Source organism: Crotalus tigris, unplaced genomic scaffold (genome assembly GCF_016545835.1).
Source record: "Crotalus tigris isolate CLP2741 ecotype Arizona unplaced genomic scaffold, ASM1654583v1 scf7180000024514.4999324561:1519799, whole genome shotgun sequence".
NCBI lineage: Eukaryota > Metazoa > Chordata > Lepidosauria > Squamata > Viperidae > Crotalus > Crotalus tigris.
Genome location: NW_024100687.1, coordinates 1 through 21,010, shown reverse-complemented (window position 1 = coordinate 21,010; position 21,010 = coordinate 1). Strand labels below are relative to the sequence as shown.

Genomic DNA, 21,010 nt, shown 5'->3' with positions numbered 1-21,010 from the left:
TTATTATTATTATTATTATTATTATTATTGATCATCGCACAGTCAGCCAGATGTTCAGACTGGATTTGGCATTTTGTCTACCTATCGAGTCCTTACCCAGGACCTGGGATAGGCAGATGTGGATGTTTGATGGTATTACAGATATCGTCGCAGGATGGAAGCAGTTCCTAATAAGGCCGCCTTTTGCAATTGACTAATAGCGAATTTGTCAATGCCAATGGTGTTCAAGTGGTGCTCCAGTTGTTTTGGGATTGCACCCAAGGAGCCTATGACTATTGGTACTACCCTTGCTTGCTTTTGCCACAGTCTTTCTATTTCTATTTGTAGGTCTTTGTATTTTGTTATCTTCTCCAGTTCTTTCTCTTCTATTCTGCTATCTCCAGGCACTGCCACGTCCACTATCCAGACTTTTTTGTCTTTCTTATCGACAATTGTTAAGTCTGGGGTGTTATGTTGCAGGTGCTTGTCTGTTTGAATTCTGAAGTCCCAGGAGCAGTTTAATTTTATCATTTTCTATGACTTTCTCTATTTTATGATCCCACCAGTTTTTGCTTACAGGCAAATGATATTTTTTGCAGATCTTCCAATGCACCATTGTTGCTACTTTGTCATGCCGCTGCTTGTAATCAGTTTGTGCAATCTTCTTGCAACAGCTTACCAAGTGGTCCACTGTTTCTTCAGCTTCTTTGCATAGGCGGCACTTACTGTCTGTTGCTGTCTTCTCAATTTTGACTTTGTATGCATTTGTCCTTAAGGCTTGGTCTTGTGCAGCCAGAATTAGTCCCTCGGTCTCTTTCTTCAATTTTCCTGCTCTTAGCCATTGCCAGGTTTTATTATTATCTGCTTTCCCAGCTATTTTTTTCATGTATTGGCCATGTAGTGCTTTGTCTTCCCATGCCTCTATTCTGTTCTTCATTTGGTCTTTCTTGTAGGCCAGTTTGGTCTCTCCAGTAGTTAGTAAGCCTTCCTGATATACTAATTTCAGTGCATCTTCATCATTGTTCTTCAGATATTCTTCCAAAGCCATTTTTTCTTCTTCAACCATCTGATGTACTTGTAGCATTCCACGCCCACCTATTTGCCTTGGTAGATAAAGTCTATCAATGTCACTGCGTGGATGAAGGGCATGATTCATTGTCATTATTTTTCTGGTCTGCCTATCCATTGCTTTTAGTTCTGCTTGAGTCCAGTCCACTATTCCAGCTGTGTACCTAATGACTGGGATTGCCCAGGTGTTGATTGCCTTTATGGTATTTCCTCCATTGAGTTTGGACTTTAAGATCTTCTTCACTCTCTTGATGTATTCACCTCTAATCTTTTTCTTGACTTCAGTGTGCTTGATGTTGTCAGCTTGAAGGATACCCAAGTATTTGTAGTACTCTTCCTCATCCAGACTCTTAATGTTATTTTCGTGGGGCATCTTGATTCCTTCAGTTTTCACTATTTTTCCTTGTTTGATAGTAAGTGTGGCACATTTGTCCAAGCCAAACTCCATTACAATATCTTGGCTATATATACGGACAGTGTTGAGCAGCGATTCTATTTCAGATGATGTTTTTCCATACAGCTTCAGATCATCCATATAAAGGAGGTGGGATAGTCTGGCAGATGTTTTTGATGTTTGATAGCCATGTCCTGAGTTATTCAGTATTGTTGACAGAGGAAACAGTGCAATAACAAATAGTAATGGTGATAATGAATCTCCTTGAAATATTCCTCTCTTGATATTAACCTCTCCCAGCCTCTCACCATTGATCTGCAACTGTGTCTTCCATTGTGCCATCGATCTTTGCACAAATTTTCTGATGTTTCTACTGACTCCTGTTATTTCTAGGCACTTTATTATCCAATCATGTGGCAGAGAGTCAAATGCCTTTTTGTAGTCAATCCATGCTACATTCAGGTTGGTCTTCCTTCTCTTGCAGTTTTCCAAGATCATTTTGTCTATTAGGAGTTGATCTTTTGTTCCTCTGCTATTGGGGCGGTTTCCTTTCTGCTCAGGTGGAAAGAGATTGTTTTCAACTAGATGCTGTTGCACTGCATCAGCTACTACACCAGTTAGTAATTTGAAAGTTGTTGGTAAGCAGGTAATTGGCCTGTAGTTACCTGGTGTTGCCCCTTTTGCTGGATTTTTCATTATTAGGTAGGTTTTCCCAGTTGTTAGCCACTTTTCAATTTCTCCTCCTTGTAGTATATTGTTGAACTGTTTGGCAATGAGTGGGTGTATAACAGTTAGATGTTTCAACCAAAACCCATGCAGTTCATCTTCACCTGGTGCTGACCAATTTTTGATTTTCTTTGCTCTTTTTTCTACCATTTTTGTTGTTATTACTAGTTCTTTCATTTCAACTTCTGTTTTATTTGCATCCACCTCTTTTAACCAAGCCGCATCCTTGTTATATTTCTTTGGGTTATCCCATATCTGCTTCCAGAACTGCACTGTTTCTTCCTTGTCAGGTACTGACTGATTCCTTGCAGTTTCTCCATTGATGGATTGGTAGAAACGTTTCTGATTGGATTGAAATTGGAGGTTCTGCCTATAGTTTGCAATTCGAGCTTCATATCTACTGATTTTCCTGGCTATAGCTGTTATTTGTTGCTTTATTATTTCCAGTGCTTCCTTGATCTTCCTTGTTTCTAAGTGGTATTTCTTGATTAGGTATTCTTTGGTCTTCTTGTTCTTCAGCTTCTTTTCTTTCATCTGTTCTAGTTTGCTTGCATGTGATCTTAACTTGCTGATCTTATTTTCTAGACTAACCTTCCATTTTTCTGGTGCACTGTTTGTTTGTTTTTCTTTTTTGTTGATTTTGCATCCCAGGTATTCTGTTATAACTGCAGCTGTGCTGTACATTAGTTGGTTTGTTTCTTGCAGTGATTTGGTGCTTATACTTGATATTGCAGTATTTGCATCTTTAATGCTTGTGCTAGCTGTTTCTTTGGAACAAGCTTCAATGCAGGTAGCCTTATTCTGTTGTTTTTGTGCTGTTCTAGATGCTCAGTTATTCTTTGTTTCAATTCTTTTATTTCTTTAGTTAGAGGGTTTTGTTCTTTCTGAGGAAGAGGTGCCTGGTTTCCAAATGAGAACAGTTGTATATCTCTGCTGGATTCCTTCACTGCCAACTCCCCTGGTTTGCCTCTACATTCTGAATTACTTCTGGTAAGGCTTTGATTTCTTTGCCCTGGGTAAACCTTTGCAGTTCGTCCAATTCTGTTTCTGTGAATATTTTATTTCGTGTTATAAATCCGGCGTTGATCTGCTAGTCTCTGTTTTGTTATTTCTGATTCTGGATGTTGTTCTTTCCAGAACTGGTGCATTCGTTTTAGATATCCTCTTCTTGTTGGACTTGATCTGTAGTAACAGATCATTATTTCTTTGTTTTCAATCACTGTGTATCTGCGATGGGTAAACATCTTTTCTTCCATTAGTTCTGCAGCTGCTGGCCCTGGTTGCTCAGCCAACAGTCCTGAGTCCTGTAACCCATTTTTCACCAGATATCCAGGAACTCCAATATCTAGCGCGGACCTTGTTAACCCGGGCGACGTCCAAGCCGGTATGGCATTCTGCAATTTACGTCTCACCATATTTTTTATGGGAGAGACACTCTTTGTCTGACTCCTCTGATGAGATCTGTCCAGTATGGTTGAACCTCTGGCATAGCTCTCATCTTCCTCAGAGTACACAAGCCCCACAACCACGTCAAGGTAGTGCCTCTTTGGGGGCCAAGGTAGTGCCTCACTGGGGGATTATTATTATTTGCAACCCAGGAAGTGCACCTATTGTATCACAGCATCCTCCCTCTGGAATGAGTTGCCCCCTGATATCTGAATGGCTCCCATCATTATGGTATTGTGGAAGGCCTTAATGATCTCACTGTTTTCTTAGTTTTAGGGGGAGTTGGATGGAACCTACCAGTGGTAAGGGGTTGTCATATTTTGTACATTTTTGGGTAGGCTGTCTGGATTTCCCAGCTTATTTCTTTCACGCTATTTTTACTGAACTGATTGCAATTTTATCTTGTTTTTCTTTATATTGTGAGCTGCCTAGAGTCATTTAATACAGAGGTGTTTGTCACAAACTGAAATGAAGGTCACATTGAACTGAAATGGACTACATATTTCATAATGCTTGCACAGATGGAATTCACCCCCTAAATTCCCTCCTGAAGTTTCTCCCACGTAATCCAGTGGCACAACTGCTGAAAGTTAAGGCTGTGATTTTAAAATTTCATCTAGTCTCTTAGGATGGCACATTTACCCACGAGGTCCGACTTGTCAAACTCTTGACGTCGCGTGATGTCACGCGACGTATCGGAGCTTTTTCTCCATTACCGGCAATGGGGTGGGCGCGGTTTCCTGGTGATGCATCCGGCCCGTGGGCCAGCAGTTTAACACCCGTGCATTAAGTAGTTACTGGATTTCTTGCTTAGTCTCTGACCATCATATAAGAGTACTAACCTGGTTTGGTCAAAGCAATCATCAGTCCTGTCAAAAGAGCTGATTTTCATTATCCTCTACATTTGTTCAAAATGTAGACCATGCTCACAGAGGAGGAAGAGGAAGAAATGACGATGGAGGAGCAAGAAAGGCCTATCATGCAGATGCCCCCATGTTTGTTTGTTTGTTTAATTTATATGCTGTTCATCTTGCTATCCAGCAAGATTCTGGGCAGTTTTCAATGGCTCTGGGTGATTTACGTTATTTAGTGAGCAGTACAAAATAATAATCTTTTAGTTAAGGCAGGAGTAGGCAACTTTGACTCTTTTATGACTCGTGGACTTCAACTCCCAGAATTCCTGAGCCAGCATGACTCAGCTTGGAAACCTCTCCCTTTCCCCTCAGCATGGCTGGCTCAGGAATTCTGGGAGTTGAAGTCCACGAGTCATAAAAAAACCAAGGTTGCCTACCACTGAGTTAAGGTGATTAATTTCATTTGGAATTCTGTGTGATTGTTGCCTTGCCTTTTTTTGGGGTGTGTGCGTGTAGTGAACTCTCTTTTCCTCAGAAAAATTGCATCAAGATACTTGGCACCATTGGTTCTGTGAGGGGATTCTTTATTAAACCTCCCCCATGTACAAGCCTCCACAAAAGTTATACCGGTACAGCCATCTTTTTCTGTTTCAAAATTGCCAAAAGTTGCAAAAAGTTTTGAAATTTTCCGAGTTGGCCAAAAACATTCAAGGCATCTTTCTTCTTTTTCTAAACTTAGGTTGAAGGAATAGTACTTTCCAACTACTACATGAAGTAGTTCCTGGTAGAACTACTCAGAAAACCTCATCTGAAAAAAAAAAAAAAAAAAAAAAAACCTAGGGAATATCAAGAGGTTCATCCTATCTCAGTGACGGCGAACCTTTTAGAGACCGAGTGCCCCAAAACTCCCCCCCGCTCCATCCTCTGCCCTGCCCCCCATCCCCCACCCAGCCTGTCCACAGGGCCACTCACCACCTCCAGGGCCCGCCGCAGATTGCCCAGGCAGCCCAGCAGCGCTATGGCAGTCACGCCCTCCACCCGTGCCCTGCAATATCAACTGTGCATGATGGGGTGTGAGGGCAGAGTCTTGTCTACGCTGCCTGGCTGCCATGTCCTTGGCTGCGCTGCTCCGGGTGGGCCACGCTCAGGGGCAACTCTCCTTCAGGGGGGCTGCTAGAGAGGAGGGGGTTGCGGGGAGAGGCGAGGCTAGGGCAATGGCACGTGTGCCCACAAAGAGGGCTCCGAGTGCCGCCTCTGGCACCCGTACCATAGGTTCGCCACCACTGTCCTATCTGATCACACCCCATGATTAGTATTTTTTTAACTAGGGAATCCTTGGAAGAAAGCTACTGCCCAGTAAGATTTTTAAATGATCATCCTTCCCAATTTTTAACAGGATCTTTTCAGAAAACTCTAAACTTCAACACCATTTTACAGAATTTAGGGGCGTGGGATTCAAATTGCAGTTCTATACCTATTACCTAGTGTCAAAACTAGGAGGGGAAAAAACTCCATCCTGTATTCCTATATCCTATGCAAAGTTTCTTATAAATACACCTCTCGTTATTTAATCGGGTAAATTATTTGCAAGAATTCCACTCTCAGCCGCTTTACGTGATCACGAACATCCTTTGACGCTAGAAGAGCTCATGCAAGACTAGGAAAAGACTGCAAGGAAGCAGGCAGGCAGACAAGAGTTTGATTATTTTGTCACTATAATTGGATTGCACATCAGAGAGGTATCAGACGCAGTTTCAAGAAGCTGGCCATTTCATCAAGTGTTGTAGGAGGTCGGGATTTCAGCAAAGCAATTCTATCCTTAGTGGACAGACTGCAACAAAAATAGCAAAATGGACAGATTATATATGTGAGTGGCTGGAAAAGTGGCTCTTACAACTACAAAAAAAAAAAGGCAGGCATCTGTATTTACAATCAAACAATTAACATTTCAGAAGAGCAGGAAAACCTCATGTGTAGTCAAGAAAGGCTGTGTGATTTTGTCATTCAGTGCGTGATCCGACAGAAGCGTCCGTAATTACGAATACTAACAGAAAGGTTCCAAACAGCGCGTTTCAATAATTATGAAATGATTCCTTATTCCTGGAGTTTGGAGACATTTTAAGCTGCCATGAGACATCCAAATTATATGTACAGGTGGTCCTCAGCTTATAACCAATCGTTCAGTGACCATTCAAAGTTATAATGGCACTGAAAAAAGCGACTTAGGACTATTTTTCACATTTACAACCATGGTTTATATTTATGATGGTTGCCGTGTCCCTGGGTCACGTGATCACCTTTTGCGACAAGCGAAGTCAATGGGGAAGCCAGATTCACTTAGCAACTGTTACTAACTGAACTGCAGTGATTCACTTAACAACTGTGACAAGAAAGTTCGTAAGATGGGGGGGGGGGAAACTCACTTAACGATGGTCTAATTTAGCAACAGAAATGTTGGGCTCCGTTGTGGTAGTAAGTCAAGGAGTACCTATACTGTATTATTTTTTATTTGTTTTACCCTGGAATTATACCCTGCATTTGGTTTCTCCTCTTCAAATAATATTACCTGCAGTCTCTGAAGGATGTTTTCCTTTTTCTGTTACAATGACTGCTCCTTTAAGAGGATCTCTCTCTGTCTCTGTCTCTCTCTCTCTCTCCCTCTCTCTCTTAGGAAGCTCAGAAATGCCATCTCCTTCAGGTAAATGAATAAAAGCACCAGATACTGCAAGCCAAATCTAAGGCAGCTCTTCCATTGGTCCACTCCATCACCCACTTCCCTTCTGTTAAAATTCCATTTCAAAAGATTTAATTTCACAGCCCCATCATTTATCTCTTAGCTTCCAAACCGACAATGCCAATTTTCAGATACATATCTATATATATTGTTATCAGTTAAAAGCAAAACCCAGAATGTTATTCTTATTCCTCCTTAGGCAAAATCTATAACTTTTACGGAATGAACTGAAATCGTTTTATTGGCGAGCTTAGTGCTTTTTAAAGTGTGCATTTACAAATTTTTTTTTGCTGATCCTTCTTATCCGGTTTTAAAGGAATACAAATAAATGTGTTTCACCTTTGACGTGCACAGGTTGATGTCCCTGCTGGCTGGACAGAGGTTACTGATCAACAGTCCACAAAGTATCAGCTTGGGGAAGACTAATTTCAGCCCTTAATTCTTACTTCTAATTCTACATAGATAGTTTAAATAGTTTATTAATTGATGAGTCTTTATGACCATATCAAAAATAGAAATCAAAAATCAAAATGTAAGATAAACTAGATAAAAGATAATACACTACAGGTAGTCCTTGACTTATGACCACAATGGAGCCCAAAATTTCTGTTGCTAAATGAGACAATTGTTAAGTGAGTTTTGCCCTTTTTTATGACATTTCTTGCCACAGTTGTTAAGTCAGTAACACGATTGTAAAGGGAATCTGGCTTCCCAATTGACTTTGCTGGTGAGGTGGTCACAAAAGATAAAATCACATGACCCTGGGACATGCAACCGTCATAAATATGAACCAGTTGCCAAGCATCCAAATTTTGATCATGTGACCACAGGGACTACTGCAACGGTTATAAATGTAAAAAAGTCATAAGTGACTTTTTTCAGTGCTGTTGTAACTTTGAACTGTCACTAAACTAATAATTATAAGTCTAGGACAGGGGTAGGCAATTTTGGCTCTTTTATGACTCGAGGACTTCAACTCCCAGAATTTCTGAGCCAGCATGACTCAGCATGGAAACCTCTCCATTTCTCCTCAGCATGGCTAGCTCAGGAATTCTGGGAGTTGAAGTCCATGAGTCATAAAAGAGCCAAGGTTGCCTACCTCTGGTCTAGGAGTATATGTAATAAAATACGTATGTGGTAAATACAAAGAATCAACAGTCAGGTAAATACATCCCCTTTATATGATCTCCCAATCTCTTCAATATGACAGGCCCTTAGTTCTGTTAACTATTGTAGTTAACTGCCTTTACTACTGTATATTCTGCTGTATAAGACGACCTCCGTCTTCGGCGCCGAGTCGCATGCCTACAAAGTCGTCTTATACGCTGGAAACTACTGTTATTTCTGGCGTATAAGACGACTTGGCGTATAAGACAATCCCTGACTTCGGCGCCAATTTTAATGCTTGCGAAAGTCGTCTTATACGCCGGAAAGTACGGTACAATTCTAAGCAGTTCTGCTCACATGCACAGATTAGAGCCCAGAAGGAAATCAGATCTGCAAATCAGGTCCCAGCAGCTGTTCGTTCATTCATTCATTCATTCATTCATTCATTCATTCATCATTCATTCGACAATCAAACAAAACATGAGCAATTACTTTAATGGTTGTGGCACCCCATAGACATGATTTGACAGGTGGTGGAAGTACCCAATTTTTCCTCTTCAGTCCTCCTTGTTTTTTAGCTATAAACATCTCTTGGTAGATATAAACATCTCATGCTATCTTTTTAAACTCATGAAAGTTGCCAAGCAAAGTCCATACTCACAAAAGAAAAACCAAGGAACGGTGCTGCATAAAACCACAATTTAGTAATAGTAGTAAAGTTGGGAGGGACCTTGGAGGTCATCTAGTCCAACCCCCTGGTCGGGCAGGAAACCCTACACCATTTCGGACAAATGGCTGTCCAGTCTCTTCTTAAAAACTTCCAGTGTTGGAGCATTTACTGCTTCTGGAGGCAAGCTGTTCCACTGATTAATTGTTCTCACTGTCAGGAATTTGCTTTAAAGTCTACCCAAGTTTGACTCAACGTGATCAAAAAATGTGGAAAAAGCAGACCTGCACACAGACCTCCAATTCCCTTACGTCTCCTGCCCATCATACCCAGGATCGATCTGTTTCAGCAAGCTTTGCCCAAAGATCCATTATTTTTTTCTTTTCCTTCTGAATTAACATGCAGGGTGGATTTTTCTCTTACTTATTTCACTTCGCCTGATCAAAAATGAGGCAAGAAGTTTTGCTGCACAGGTTAAGCACCCAGCGCACACTGTCCTCTGCTTGCAAAGTACCCCAAGCCAGGCCAAATTACTTTGTTGTCTGAGGCACAAAGTGACAACGCACCCTTTCCTATCCTTGACAATCATTATAATAATAAATATTAAAATAAATATTTGCTTCCTGAGGTCATCCAAAATCTGCTAACTGGGATAACAGTTCTATTCTGCTTTATGGTAAGTGCTACTGTAGAGTTACCAAAGCTATGGCTATTATTACTGTGTCGAAGAATATGGTTAATGCCCAAGAGAGCTTAATAGAGAGTTATGCATCTCTATCAAAATCTCTGAATAATGATTTGAGGAAAGGAAAGAGAGAGGAAGGGGGAGAGGGAGGGAGAGAAACAGTGTAATAATCTCGTTCAATTATTCTGCCCTCCATCCTAAGGAGACGAAAAAAGAACTGTAGGCTAAGTAGCTCTGATCTAACAGGCTAGTTTGGCACATTGGCAGGTGACTTTAAGCAGAATTCTTTGACAAACCTCTGCCCGTTTTTCTATCCTGCTTCTTTGCCCAACCTTTTAATACTATTCCCTCTGTTGCATCCATACCCTACTTTCCTCTTTCGCACAGGATAAGAGAAATCGCCTGAGTGTGAGATCATGTTAGCTTGCCACTAACCTATGTTCTCTCTTTGTTCTTTCAATTAAATTCTTGCTCTCAGGCAGCTGGAGATAAAATATGTATTTGTGCAATGTGAGGACATCATGATCAAGGCATTTCTGCCTGTCACGAGAGTAGAAAGATTCCCTTCTCTTTCACTAACTGTAGAGTTAGTGTTAAAATTAACCTTAAATTTTCTCTTTGCCTTCCCTGACATGAAACCGTACTCTAGTAGCCGATTACCCACAGATCTTACCTGTTGCATTGGAAAGAGCCAGCGACTCCATTGAACCCCGAGGAGTTTGTTCTGTGCGTGACAATTTTTCAGTGAATTTCAGCGCGCTGAGTGGATGCCTGGTCCGGCAATGCGGTTCCGTCATGCTACTGTCTTCTTCTTGGTCATACTTGTAACTCCCTCTGGTTTCACTAAAACTCTGGTTGGACATGTCACTGTAACTCTCCTGCGACCGAAGCCTTCCTGAGTAATAATCTTCTCGGCATTCCTGAATGAAACTGCTACCATGTCCTTTCATGGCTAGAGAGGTGTTTCTCTTTGGGTTGTTGAAATGTTTACCCCACAGTTCTTGTTGAGGACCTGGTGTCTGTGCTGGGTTGTAAGACGTCCTGACGTTACACTGACTGAGCAGCTGCAAAGGACTTTGTGATGGACTTTGCTCCATTTTGTTCCCGTAGTGGTAGAGTTCATCTCTGCTCCTCCATACGTGGTCCCTGTTTAGGCTCGGAGTCTGGCTGGACAAACTCAGCAGGTCCATCTGCAAGGAGAGAGGGTCCACGTCTGCAGACAGTCTGCTGGAGGTCACCTGCAATTGATTATTCTGGCTGCTGGCGTTCTCTTCTCCTTTGTTCCTGTTCTTCCCAATCTTAGCACTACGCCGGGATTCTTTGGCTCTGGCACTTTGGAAGGCAGAGTCTGATGAATCTGAACCGTTTGGATCATCACCCATGCTGCAGGCTCTGGAGCAAAAAATCTGTCCTTGCTTTGGCAAAAATGGTCGGCCCAGCAGAGATTTCTTACATTGGGCGCAGCAAAAGCAGGTCTCTGTAGCATGCCAGTGTTGACCATCATACGTCATCTGACCCTGATCGATGCCTTTAGGTAAGGGAGAAAAATACCATAAGTGCCAATCATACTACAATTTGGAGCAAAGCAGATGAGACATTTAGCAAGCTATTTTTTCCCCATAGTACCTACTGAGCAAAGATTAGTAATACTTGTGATTGTGACGTTCTCCCATTATTCTACTATAATTCAAAAGGTGATCTGATCGAATTTGTTCCTTAAGCACATCAGGCAGTACATGCAGTTCTTTTACCGCGAAATTTTCCATGCACACAAACATTCAAAAATGGAACACTTGTAATGGAGAGCAAAAGATTTCTATAGGTAGAGCAGTCTATATGGGGAAGCAGAATGTGTTAAACACATCGCTCCATTATTTCATGCTAACAGTTCCAATAGTGAAAAAAAAATGTTGGAAATATAGCCTGTGGAGTCCATGGTGGTCCCTGAGTTTGTTTGTTTGCAGACGTTTCATTATATAACTAGACAACATCAACGTAATAAAATATCCTCCAGCAAACAACTAAGCTCAGAGAGCACCAAGGATTCCAGAGTTCAACCCGGAGCTACATATGTTCTTTTCTATTGGAGCTCTATATGGCTTTTCTGGAATATTATAATTACATCCTATCCAGAGAAAGAAGCATTCAGAATATGGACTCATCACTAGATACATTTGCTCTGGTTTTATATCAGATTCCAGAGCCCAAAAAGTTAATAATCATCTTTTTTCTCTAGTCTGTCTGATGAAACAGAAAGAAAATGGAGCCCTCAGAGAATTATCCCGCTTGCCAGTTTTGTCATCAATCTTCTGCCATGAAACAGCAGAAAAAAAGACAAAAAAACCCCCTTGCTCGTAATTCAGTACCCCCTGGGGATTATCAAAAAGAATTAGGCCAATTAGTATTTCAACAATAAAAAACACTCTGTTTTCAATCAGAAAGGATCCTGAAGCTTACCTGTCATGGGTCAGGCTAGCTGTTCTTGAAATTAACACAACTTCCTGCTACCTCCCTTAAGTTGGGTGGTTTTTTTTTTTTACTTTGCAGTAAAACAAAAAGTTACATTCTCGGACCTCAGGGGGATATATTTTTTAAAGGGTCAACTGGCCTGCTCCAAATGTTTAAATAAAAAGAGATTTAAAAAGGGATAATAGACAAACTTCCCCACCTGATACCCTTCAGATATGCAAGATGATACTGACCATATGAACTCAGGATGAAGAATCTTAACTGATATTGAAAAATTATAGTCTTAATACTAGCTTGATGAAGGTTCGATCTAGATAACTGGAGGGCAAGCTTTATTCAGAGCTAGATCAAGTCATATTAATTAATTAATTCAGTTTTAGTTGTTACTCTTGCTGTGTCAATCCTCTGTTGAGAACTTGACACCTATGTTTTGGAAAGTGGTCACCAGTTGATTACTCAAAGCTGAAATGCAGCTGCTGGCATTAAATTGTGCCCAGCAGATCCTGATACATTACAGAATGAGTGGTTGGTTAGAAATGTGCAATAAAGTTCCCTGACCAACTTATATGTAAAATATAATTGAGTTGAATTGATTGTGATCATTGAGTTACAGTGTTGATCTGAAGCTAACTTTCTAGTGATCCACTATGATGCAAAAGGATGAGAAAATTAAGAAGTGACTGCTTCATATACTGTTAAGCTGTGGTTTCTTAACTGTTGAATAACTATTATTAGCTAGGTATTCATGGCAAACTAAACTGTAATCTATGCATTACAAACCACAATGGCTGAGTTTTCATAACATACTAAACCAAAACAAACAAACAAAATCCCCACAATGACTAAGCGTGATGTGGGAAGCCAGCCAATGAATGTGTACATAAACTGAATGCATGTTCTTCATTTCTCCCTCATATGGATTAACATGAAGGGATAACTGTCAATGAACGTGATAAATCTTCAAAATGGTTCTGTCACATCCCTAATCTGTGTTCCTGGCAGACCCACACTCTTTGTGAGTCAATGGCTGTGGCCTAATTACTAACAGTAATGAGTCACCAATTATTATAACTTTTCATCTTGCAGAATCAATTTTATCCTCACTGCTCTTCAGAGAATCTATCTCCTAAATTCAGTTACTTATATTAATAGGAACATCATTTTTATAATAATAGTAATAATTTCTTTTTACCAAAGTATGCCGTGAGGTTTAATCAAACACATGCAAATTTATGACAATGAGAAAACTATCCCCAATAGACTGCAAAAATGGGCCTAAAACTAATCATCCTTCCATTAGCCCAGAGTGAGTAACCCAGGGGTCTTCAAATGTGGCCTTTTTATGACTTGTGGACTTCAACTCCCAGAATTCCTCAGCCAGCGTCATAAAAGGGCCAAGTTTGAAGACCCCTGGAGTAACCATTAGATGTTTCTTTAAATTGTTTCAAAAGGCTAACAATAGTTTGTAAAACCAGTACACCAAAATCAAAACAATTATCTACAAATAGATTTAAACAGCTAAGTTGTTGCCAATTATGCTGACTAATTCATTAACATGTTAGGTTAGCCATCAACATTAGTAACAGACCTATTAGCCTGACCTCAATACCTGGGAAGATCCTGGAAAAGATAATCAAACAATGAATCAACGAACACCTAGAGGCAAACAAAGTCATTACCAAAAGCCAACACGGGTTTGTCAAAAATAGATCATGCCAGACAAATCTTATTGCATTCTTTGACCAAGTGACAAAATTAGTGGATCAAAGGAATGCTGTGGACATAATTTACTTGGACTTCAGTAAGGCATTTGATAAAGTAGATCACAACCTACTACTTGATAAGATAGCAAAATGTGGGGTAGACAGAATTACCACCAGATGGATCCGTAGCTGGCTGACCGGCCGTACTCAGTGAGTGGTCCTCAATGGAACCGCATCTACATGGAAGGAAATGTGTAGTGGGGTGCCCCAGGGCTCTGTTCTGGGCCCAGTGCTCTTCAACATCTTCATCAATGATTTGGACAAAGGGATAGATGGGGAACTCATCAAATTTGCAGACGACACCAAGCTGGCAGGAATAGCCAACACTCCAGAAGACAGGCTTAAGATACAGAAGGATCTGGACAGACTTGAACACTGGGCACTATCTAACAAAATGAAATTCAGTGGTGAAAAAAGCAAGGTTCTACATTTAGGCAAGAAAAACCAAATGCACAAGTACAGCATATGTGGCACCTTGCTCAATAGTAGTAACTGTGAGAGGGACCTCGCAGTCCTAGTAGACAATCACCTAAATATGAGCCAGCAGTGTGCTGCAGCTGCCAAAAAGGCCAACACAGTGCTAGGCTGCATTAACAGAGGGATAGAATCAAGATCATGTGAAGTATTAATACCACTCTTCAATGCCTTGGTAAGGCCACACTTGGAATACTGCATCCAGTTTTGGTCACCATGATGTAAAAAAAGATGTTGAGACTCTAGAAAGAGTACAGAGAAGAGCAACAAAGATGATTAGGGGACTGGAGGCTAAAACATATAAGGAACGGTTGCTGGAATTGGGTATGTCTAGTTTAACGAAGAGAATGACGAGGGGGGACATGATAGCAGTATTCCAATATCTCAGGGGCTGCCACAAAGAAGAGGGAATCAAGCTATTTTCCAAAGCGCCTGAAGGCAGGACAAGAAGCAACGGGTGGAAACTAATCAAGGAGAGAAGCAACCTAGAACTAAGGAGAAACTTCCTGACAGTCAGAACAATTAATCAGTGGAACAACCTGTCTCCAGAAGTTGTGAACGCTCCAACACTGGAAGCTTTAAAGAAGAGACTGGACGGGGAGCTTCCGGTAGGCAGCGGCGATGATGGCGGCTACCTTGTAGTCGTCCTCCTGGGACGGCGTCAGATCCGCGGAGCGCAGCGTTCACCAGCTGGCCCGCGGTTCGGAATCCCCTTCCCGGGCAAAGGGAAGGGGTAGAGACTGCAGGAGTAGAGGTAGAACCTCCGAACCCCCTCTGGATTTTTTCTTTGAGGGGGGAGACGGAGCGCTCCCTCAGAGCTCCTGCCTATCTCCGTCTCCCAGCTGTTTTTGCTTCTTCGGAAGCAAAAGGAAACGTCGCTTCCACCTCCGCGATTAAAGAGTTTCGGTGAGTTACTTTTGAAGCGGACAGGGCGGTTTAAAGGATGTTCTTTTAGAGTTTAGTATTTTACTTTTCCTTTTTAATTAATTTTGGTCTTTTTTTCCTTTGTTTCTTTTTGCTGGTACGGAGAGAGCAATTAAGATGGCGTTTTGAAAATGCTCGTTTTTTTTTCTTTTCTCTTTGTTCTTATTTCTCTGGAAGGAAATGGACTTAAATGATTGTTTTTGATTTTCTCTTTCTACTTTCCTTTTTCTTTCTTCTTGAGTGAGCTTTGGACTCCTTTTTTGATTTTTTTTTCTTTTTGGAATCTTAAGGATTACAGTATTTTTGTTTTTTTTCTTAATTATTATTTCCCTTTTCTTTTTTTTTGGAAAGAAGGAAAGAGATAATTTTGTTTTGAAAAATGGCTTCAAAGAGACAACCGCCTTCTATACTATCCAAGGTGGTTTCCTCTCCCACAACTTTAACTGTGCAACAACAACTTAAACCTGTTCCACCAGCGCAGCCCCCACCCTCCCCTCCTTTGCCAGGCCTGTCTGCACAAGAGATTAAAGACATAATGGGAAATGCTGTATCCCAAATTAGGGATGAAATGAAGCAGCTTTTTCTACAGATCAAATCTGAAAGCAAAGAGGAAATGAAGGAAATGAAGGAGTTATTAGAGGATAATAATACTATTTTGAGGCAAGATATAGTTACAGCCTTATCAGGCCTGGCCTCCATGGTGGTGAAGTTGGACTCGAGGGTGGAGGAAGTCGCAGATAAAGTTGATTTTTTTGAGGATAAATTTCAAGATATGGAAAGGAAGATGGAGATTTCACAAGAGGATATTCTTATGTCCCAGTATAGAGAAATGGAATATGCTTTGAGAATCAGAGGTCTGAAGGAGGACATGAATCAAGATTTGACAGAGATGGTGCTTAATGACCTAGCTGTTGCTTTGAATATGGATAAAGATGAATTACGCAGAGAAGTGGAAAAAATTTATAGAGTTAATTCTTGGATTGCAAAGCAGAAGAATTTGCCTAGAGATGTGGTGATTTATTTTACAAAGAGATCCCTGCGTAATGAAATCATACAAGCTTTTTATAACAAGAGATTCCAGATTGCTGCTCAAGATGTTATTATTTTAAAGGAAATTCCATCTAAAATTTTAAGAAACAGGAAAGACTTTGCTTTCTTAGCTAATGAGCTAAGATGGGAGATTCCGATGGGTATCGCTCTGAGCCATGCGGGGATGCGTTATAGGTTGAATACGGTTGCTAAAGCTAAAGAGTTTTATAATACGGTCCTGGGTGCAGGCTCAGCGTCATCTGTTCAGAAACCTTTGAGTGGTAAAGAGCTGGAACAACAATCTGAAGCATTAGGTCTGATCTCTGCCGGGAAGTTACAACTGGAATGGCAACGTCAAACAGAGGTTAAAGAGCAGAGGATGACCCGTGCAGCACATAGATATAAGGAAAAGGAGCAACAAAAGAAAGAAACTAAAGAATCTTCTTTGGAAAGTGCCTCATTGCCGGTGGGAGGAGCAAGACCCAAGAGTTCTGCAACACATACAGCAATGGCAGATCTTCAGGCAGTCTTCTCCAGGCTCCTGGTTAAGGGAGATGGCAAAGTTTCTGACCTGGAATGTTAACGGTCTTAATTCCCCTCAGAAAAGAAAGAAAATCTTTCACTACTTAAAACAACATAACAACGATGTAGGAAACTCATATCCTACTTAAAGATCAAAAGTATTTAGCTAATGCCCGTCTGGGATCTCATTTTGTATCTCCTGCTCCTGGGAAGAAAGGGGGAGTGGTTATTTATGTTAAGCAAAACTTACCAGTTTGTCTGGTAGAATCAGACCCCCAAGAAAGTTATGTAATGATTGAACTTGGTTTATATAGTAAGAAAATACTCATAGTGGGACTTTACGCACCAAATCAACAACAGGAACAATTTTATAGACTGTTACATCAGAAAATAATCTCGCTGGATTATAGATCCGTGATATTAATGGGGGATTGGAATGGTGTCTTAGACACACAAAGGGACAAGAAAGGTTCTTCTCCTCTTTTTAAATAGGCTAAATTACCTAAAGCCTTTTTTGATATGAAAGAAGACTGGGAATTGAGAGACTATTGGCGGGAACGTAATCAAGAGGAGAGAGACTTCACCTTTTTTTCAGATAGACATCAATCCTTTTCAAGGATTGATTTTTTTTATTACAACGGATTTATATAATAAGGTAAAGAATGTAAAGATTTTTCCTAGGTCGTTGACGGATCATAGTCCAGTCTGGATGGAGCTGATTCAAGAAAAAGAGGAGAGAAGATCCTGGAGGGTGAATGAAAATTTATTTAGACAAGAAAAGAATGTTCAAAGTTAAAGGAGTGTTTAAAGGACTATTTTGCTTTGAATATGTACAAGGGGACACCAATGTCAATGGTAATGGGATGCAAGTAAAGCATTTATGCGTGGGATCTTGATAAAAATGAATAATTTTCATAGACAAAAGCAGATTCAGAAACGTAAAGAATTGGAAGATGAGATTAAATTAAAAGAAAAGGCTTTGATTTTAACTCCTTTAGATGAAAAGATTAAAGAATCTATAAAGTTGCTAAGAACACAATTTAATATGTTGATGGCAGATCAATCTGCAACTAACTTATTGTTTATGAAACAAAATACATTTTGCAATGCCAATAAACCAGGGAGATGGTTGGCTTACCAATTAAGAAAGAAACAGAGACAGAGAATAATAGATAAAATAAATTATAATGGTAAATTAGTGTACCAGAAGGAATTGATTAAGAAATCTTTTTTAGATTACTATCAAAAACTATATAAATCTACTAATGTACAAACTCTAGATATAAACAAATATTTAAGTGAGGCTAATTTCCCTAAATTGACAGAAGATCAGAAACATGAAATTAATGGTTTAATTACTAATGAGGAAATTGCGATAGTAATTAAACAATTGAAATTAGGGAAAGCACCGGGTGTGGATAGCTTGACATCTGTTTATTATAAAACTTTAATGGAAGAGATGATACAACCATTAGCTGACCTTTTAAATAGTATTTTACAGGGTTCAGAGATCCCTCCGTCATGGCGCAGTGCTTTTATATCTTTGATTCCAAAAGAGGACCAAGACCTTACTTTACTAAAGAATTACAGACCTATATCTCTCTTAAATGTTGATTATAAGATTTTTGCAAAAATATTAGCTAATAGGCTCATGAGGGTTGTGCACCACCTCATACAAAGGGACCAATCTGGTTTTATAACTGGTAGATATATGAAAAATAATGCTAGACAAATTATTAATTTACTAGAATATTTGGACAAGAATAACCAAATTCCTGCAGGGTTGATATTTTTAGACGCTGAAAAAGCTTTTGATCAACTGAATTGGTATTTTATGTTACGAGTAATTGAAGAGATGAATTTTGGTGAAAAAATATTACAAGCTTTTACTGCAATATATCAAAAACAAACGGCACAACTTATTGTTAATGGGGGTTTGTCAGAGGTTTTTACAATAGAGAAAGGTACTAGACAGGAATGTCCATTGTCGCCGTTATTGTTTGTTTTAACATTGGAAATTTTGTTGATCAAGATTCGAGGGTCGCAGGAAATAAAAGGAATAGAAGTTAACAAAAAAGAATATAAGTTGAGAGCTTTTGCAGATGATTTGGTGGTTACTTTGTCTCAACCTATTTATTCTGTAGTAATGTTATTGCAGCTGATTCATCAATATGGACTGGTTTCGGGTTTCAAGGTCAATGTTAATAAGACTAAGATATTACCTAAAAATATGACTACTCGGGATAAACAAATTTTGGCTAATCTGACTGGTTTTGAAATTGTTAATAAGGTAAAATACCTGGGGGTTATTTTATCTGTTTCTAATGCAAAACTGTTTAAGAATAATTATGAAAAGTTGTGGGTTAGGATACAGACAGACTTGAGGAATTGGGAGAAGTTGCAGCTATCTCTCATGGGAAGAATTGCAGTGATTAAAATGAATGTCCTACCCAAGTTTCTCTTTTTGTTTCAAATGTTACCGATTTTGAAGAATGAGATTAATTTAAACGAATGGCAGACAGGTATTAATAAATTTATTTGGGCAGGGAAAAAACCAAGGGTAAAGTTTAAAATCATGCAAGAGTCCCGTGAGAGAGGTGGACTCAAGGTACCGAATTTGAAATTATACCACGATGCGGTGGCTTTAACATTAATTAGTGATTGGGTAAATTTAACAAATTTGGAGATACTCCATCTGGAGGGATGGGATTTACTTTTCGGTTGGCATGCCTATTTAATATTTAATAAGAAAGTGAATCGGGTTTTTAAATCTCATATTATAAGAACTTCTTTACTTAGGGTTTGGAGAAAATATTATAAAAGTGATTTTAAAATACCACTATGGGCTATACCTTGGCATGCGATAGAGGGCATAAGGAGAGGTGTTAAAATGGATACGGTGTCTTATACACAATTACTTAGATGGGATGGACATAACTGGCAGTTAAAATTATTGGAAGAGTTAATACATGAAAATATTACTTATTCTTGGTTTCAATATAGACAATTAGCAGATAGATGGAAGTTGGATCGTAAGGTGGGTTTTCTTAGAGAAGATGAAAATCTTTTCAAGCAAGTAAAGGATCAAAGACAAACCCATATTAAGAGAATTTATGGGGTTCTAGTGGAACTGGATTCAGAATCAGAATTAATTAAAGATTGTATGATTAAATGGGTGCAGAATTTTGGAGAACCAGTTCCACTGGATATCTGGGAAATTATCTGGGTGAGGAATGTTAAATTTACACAAGCCCAGAATTTAAGGGAGAATTTTTATAAAATGTTTTATAGATGGCACCTTGATCCACAAAAAATGTCTCTCATGTATCCTGACCTACAGCCTAAATGTTGGAGATGTGGTTGTTTGGACGCCACCTATTATCATATTTGGTGGTCGTGTAAAAATATAAAAGCTTTTTGGATTAAGATATGGTGGAATATTCAGAGAATCTTTAGAAAGAGGGTAAAATTTACTCCACAATTATTTTTGTTAGGTATAGTTACTGATTGCGATGCAAAGGAGGTTATATTGATGTTGAATCTGATCACAGCCGCAAGGTTGTTAGTAGGACAATACTGGAAGAAGGAATCTTTGCCTACCTTGCAGGAGTGGTTTTTTAAAGTATCTTACTTGGCGGAAATGGCAAAGATTTCGGCTTTCTTAAAAGAACAATCGCAAGAGAAATTTTTTGCTGTTTGGGACAAATGGATAAAGTTTATACAATTTAAATTGGATATAAAAAACATTATTTAGCTTTTTTATAATTTTTATTTATATATATATATATATATATATATATTCTATTGTTAATTTTTCTTTTTTCTTTTTTTTTCTTTTTATACAATTTTTTTTAACTTTTTTAATTAAGCCTATATTCTGCTCTGGGAAGCTCCGGGGGGGGGAGGGTGTGGGTGGTTTGGGGAGGGTTGGGGGAGGCTTGTTTTGTCTTGTCTAATCTTGTTCTTTTTTGTCGTTGTATTGTTGTTTTCTGTTTTTTGTAAAAACTTTTTAAAATTTTTCAATAAAAAAAAAAAAAGAGACTGGACAGCCATTTGTCCGAAATGGTATATGCTTTCCTGCCTGAGCAAGGGGTTGGACTAAATGACCTCCAAGGTCCCTTCCAACTTTACTACTACTACTACTACTACTACTACTACTACTACTACTA

General features: G+C 39.4%; 1 protein-coding gene across 1 annotated transcript; it reads right to left on the bottom strand.

The window, feature by feature from the left end:
- Positions 1-5,921: 5,921 nt before the first annotated feature.
- On the bottom strand, positions 5,922-11,183 carry LOC120303976 (prickle-like protein 2). The gene is made up of 2 exons (XM_039333977.1): positions 10,334-11,183; positions 5,922-6,298 (listed from the first exon to the last, which is right to left on the bottom strand). The coding sequence occupies exons 1-2, from the start codon at positions 11,169-11,171 to the stop codon at positions 6,267-6,269; spliced, it is 870 nt and encodes a 289-aa protein (XP_039189911.1). The 5' UTR covers positions 11,172-11,183; the 3' UTR covers positions 5,922-6,266.
- Between the last annotated feature and the right edge of the window lie 9,827 nt (positions 11,184-21,010).

What these genes read in the sequence shown, in the direction of transcription:
- LOC120303976 (XM_039333977.1), bottom strand. Translation starts at nt 11,171, where the DNA reads ATGACGTATGATGGTCAACACTGGCATGCTACAGAGACCTGCTTTTGC. An exon ending in GGCTCTTTCCAATGCAACAG is followed by an intron (nt 6,299 to 10,333) that starts GTAAGATCTGTG and finishes TTTTTGTTGCAG; the next exon opens with TCTGTCCACTAAGGATAGAA.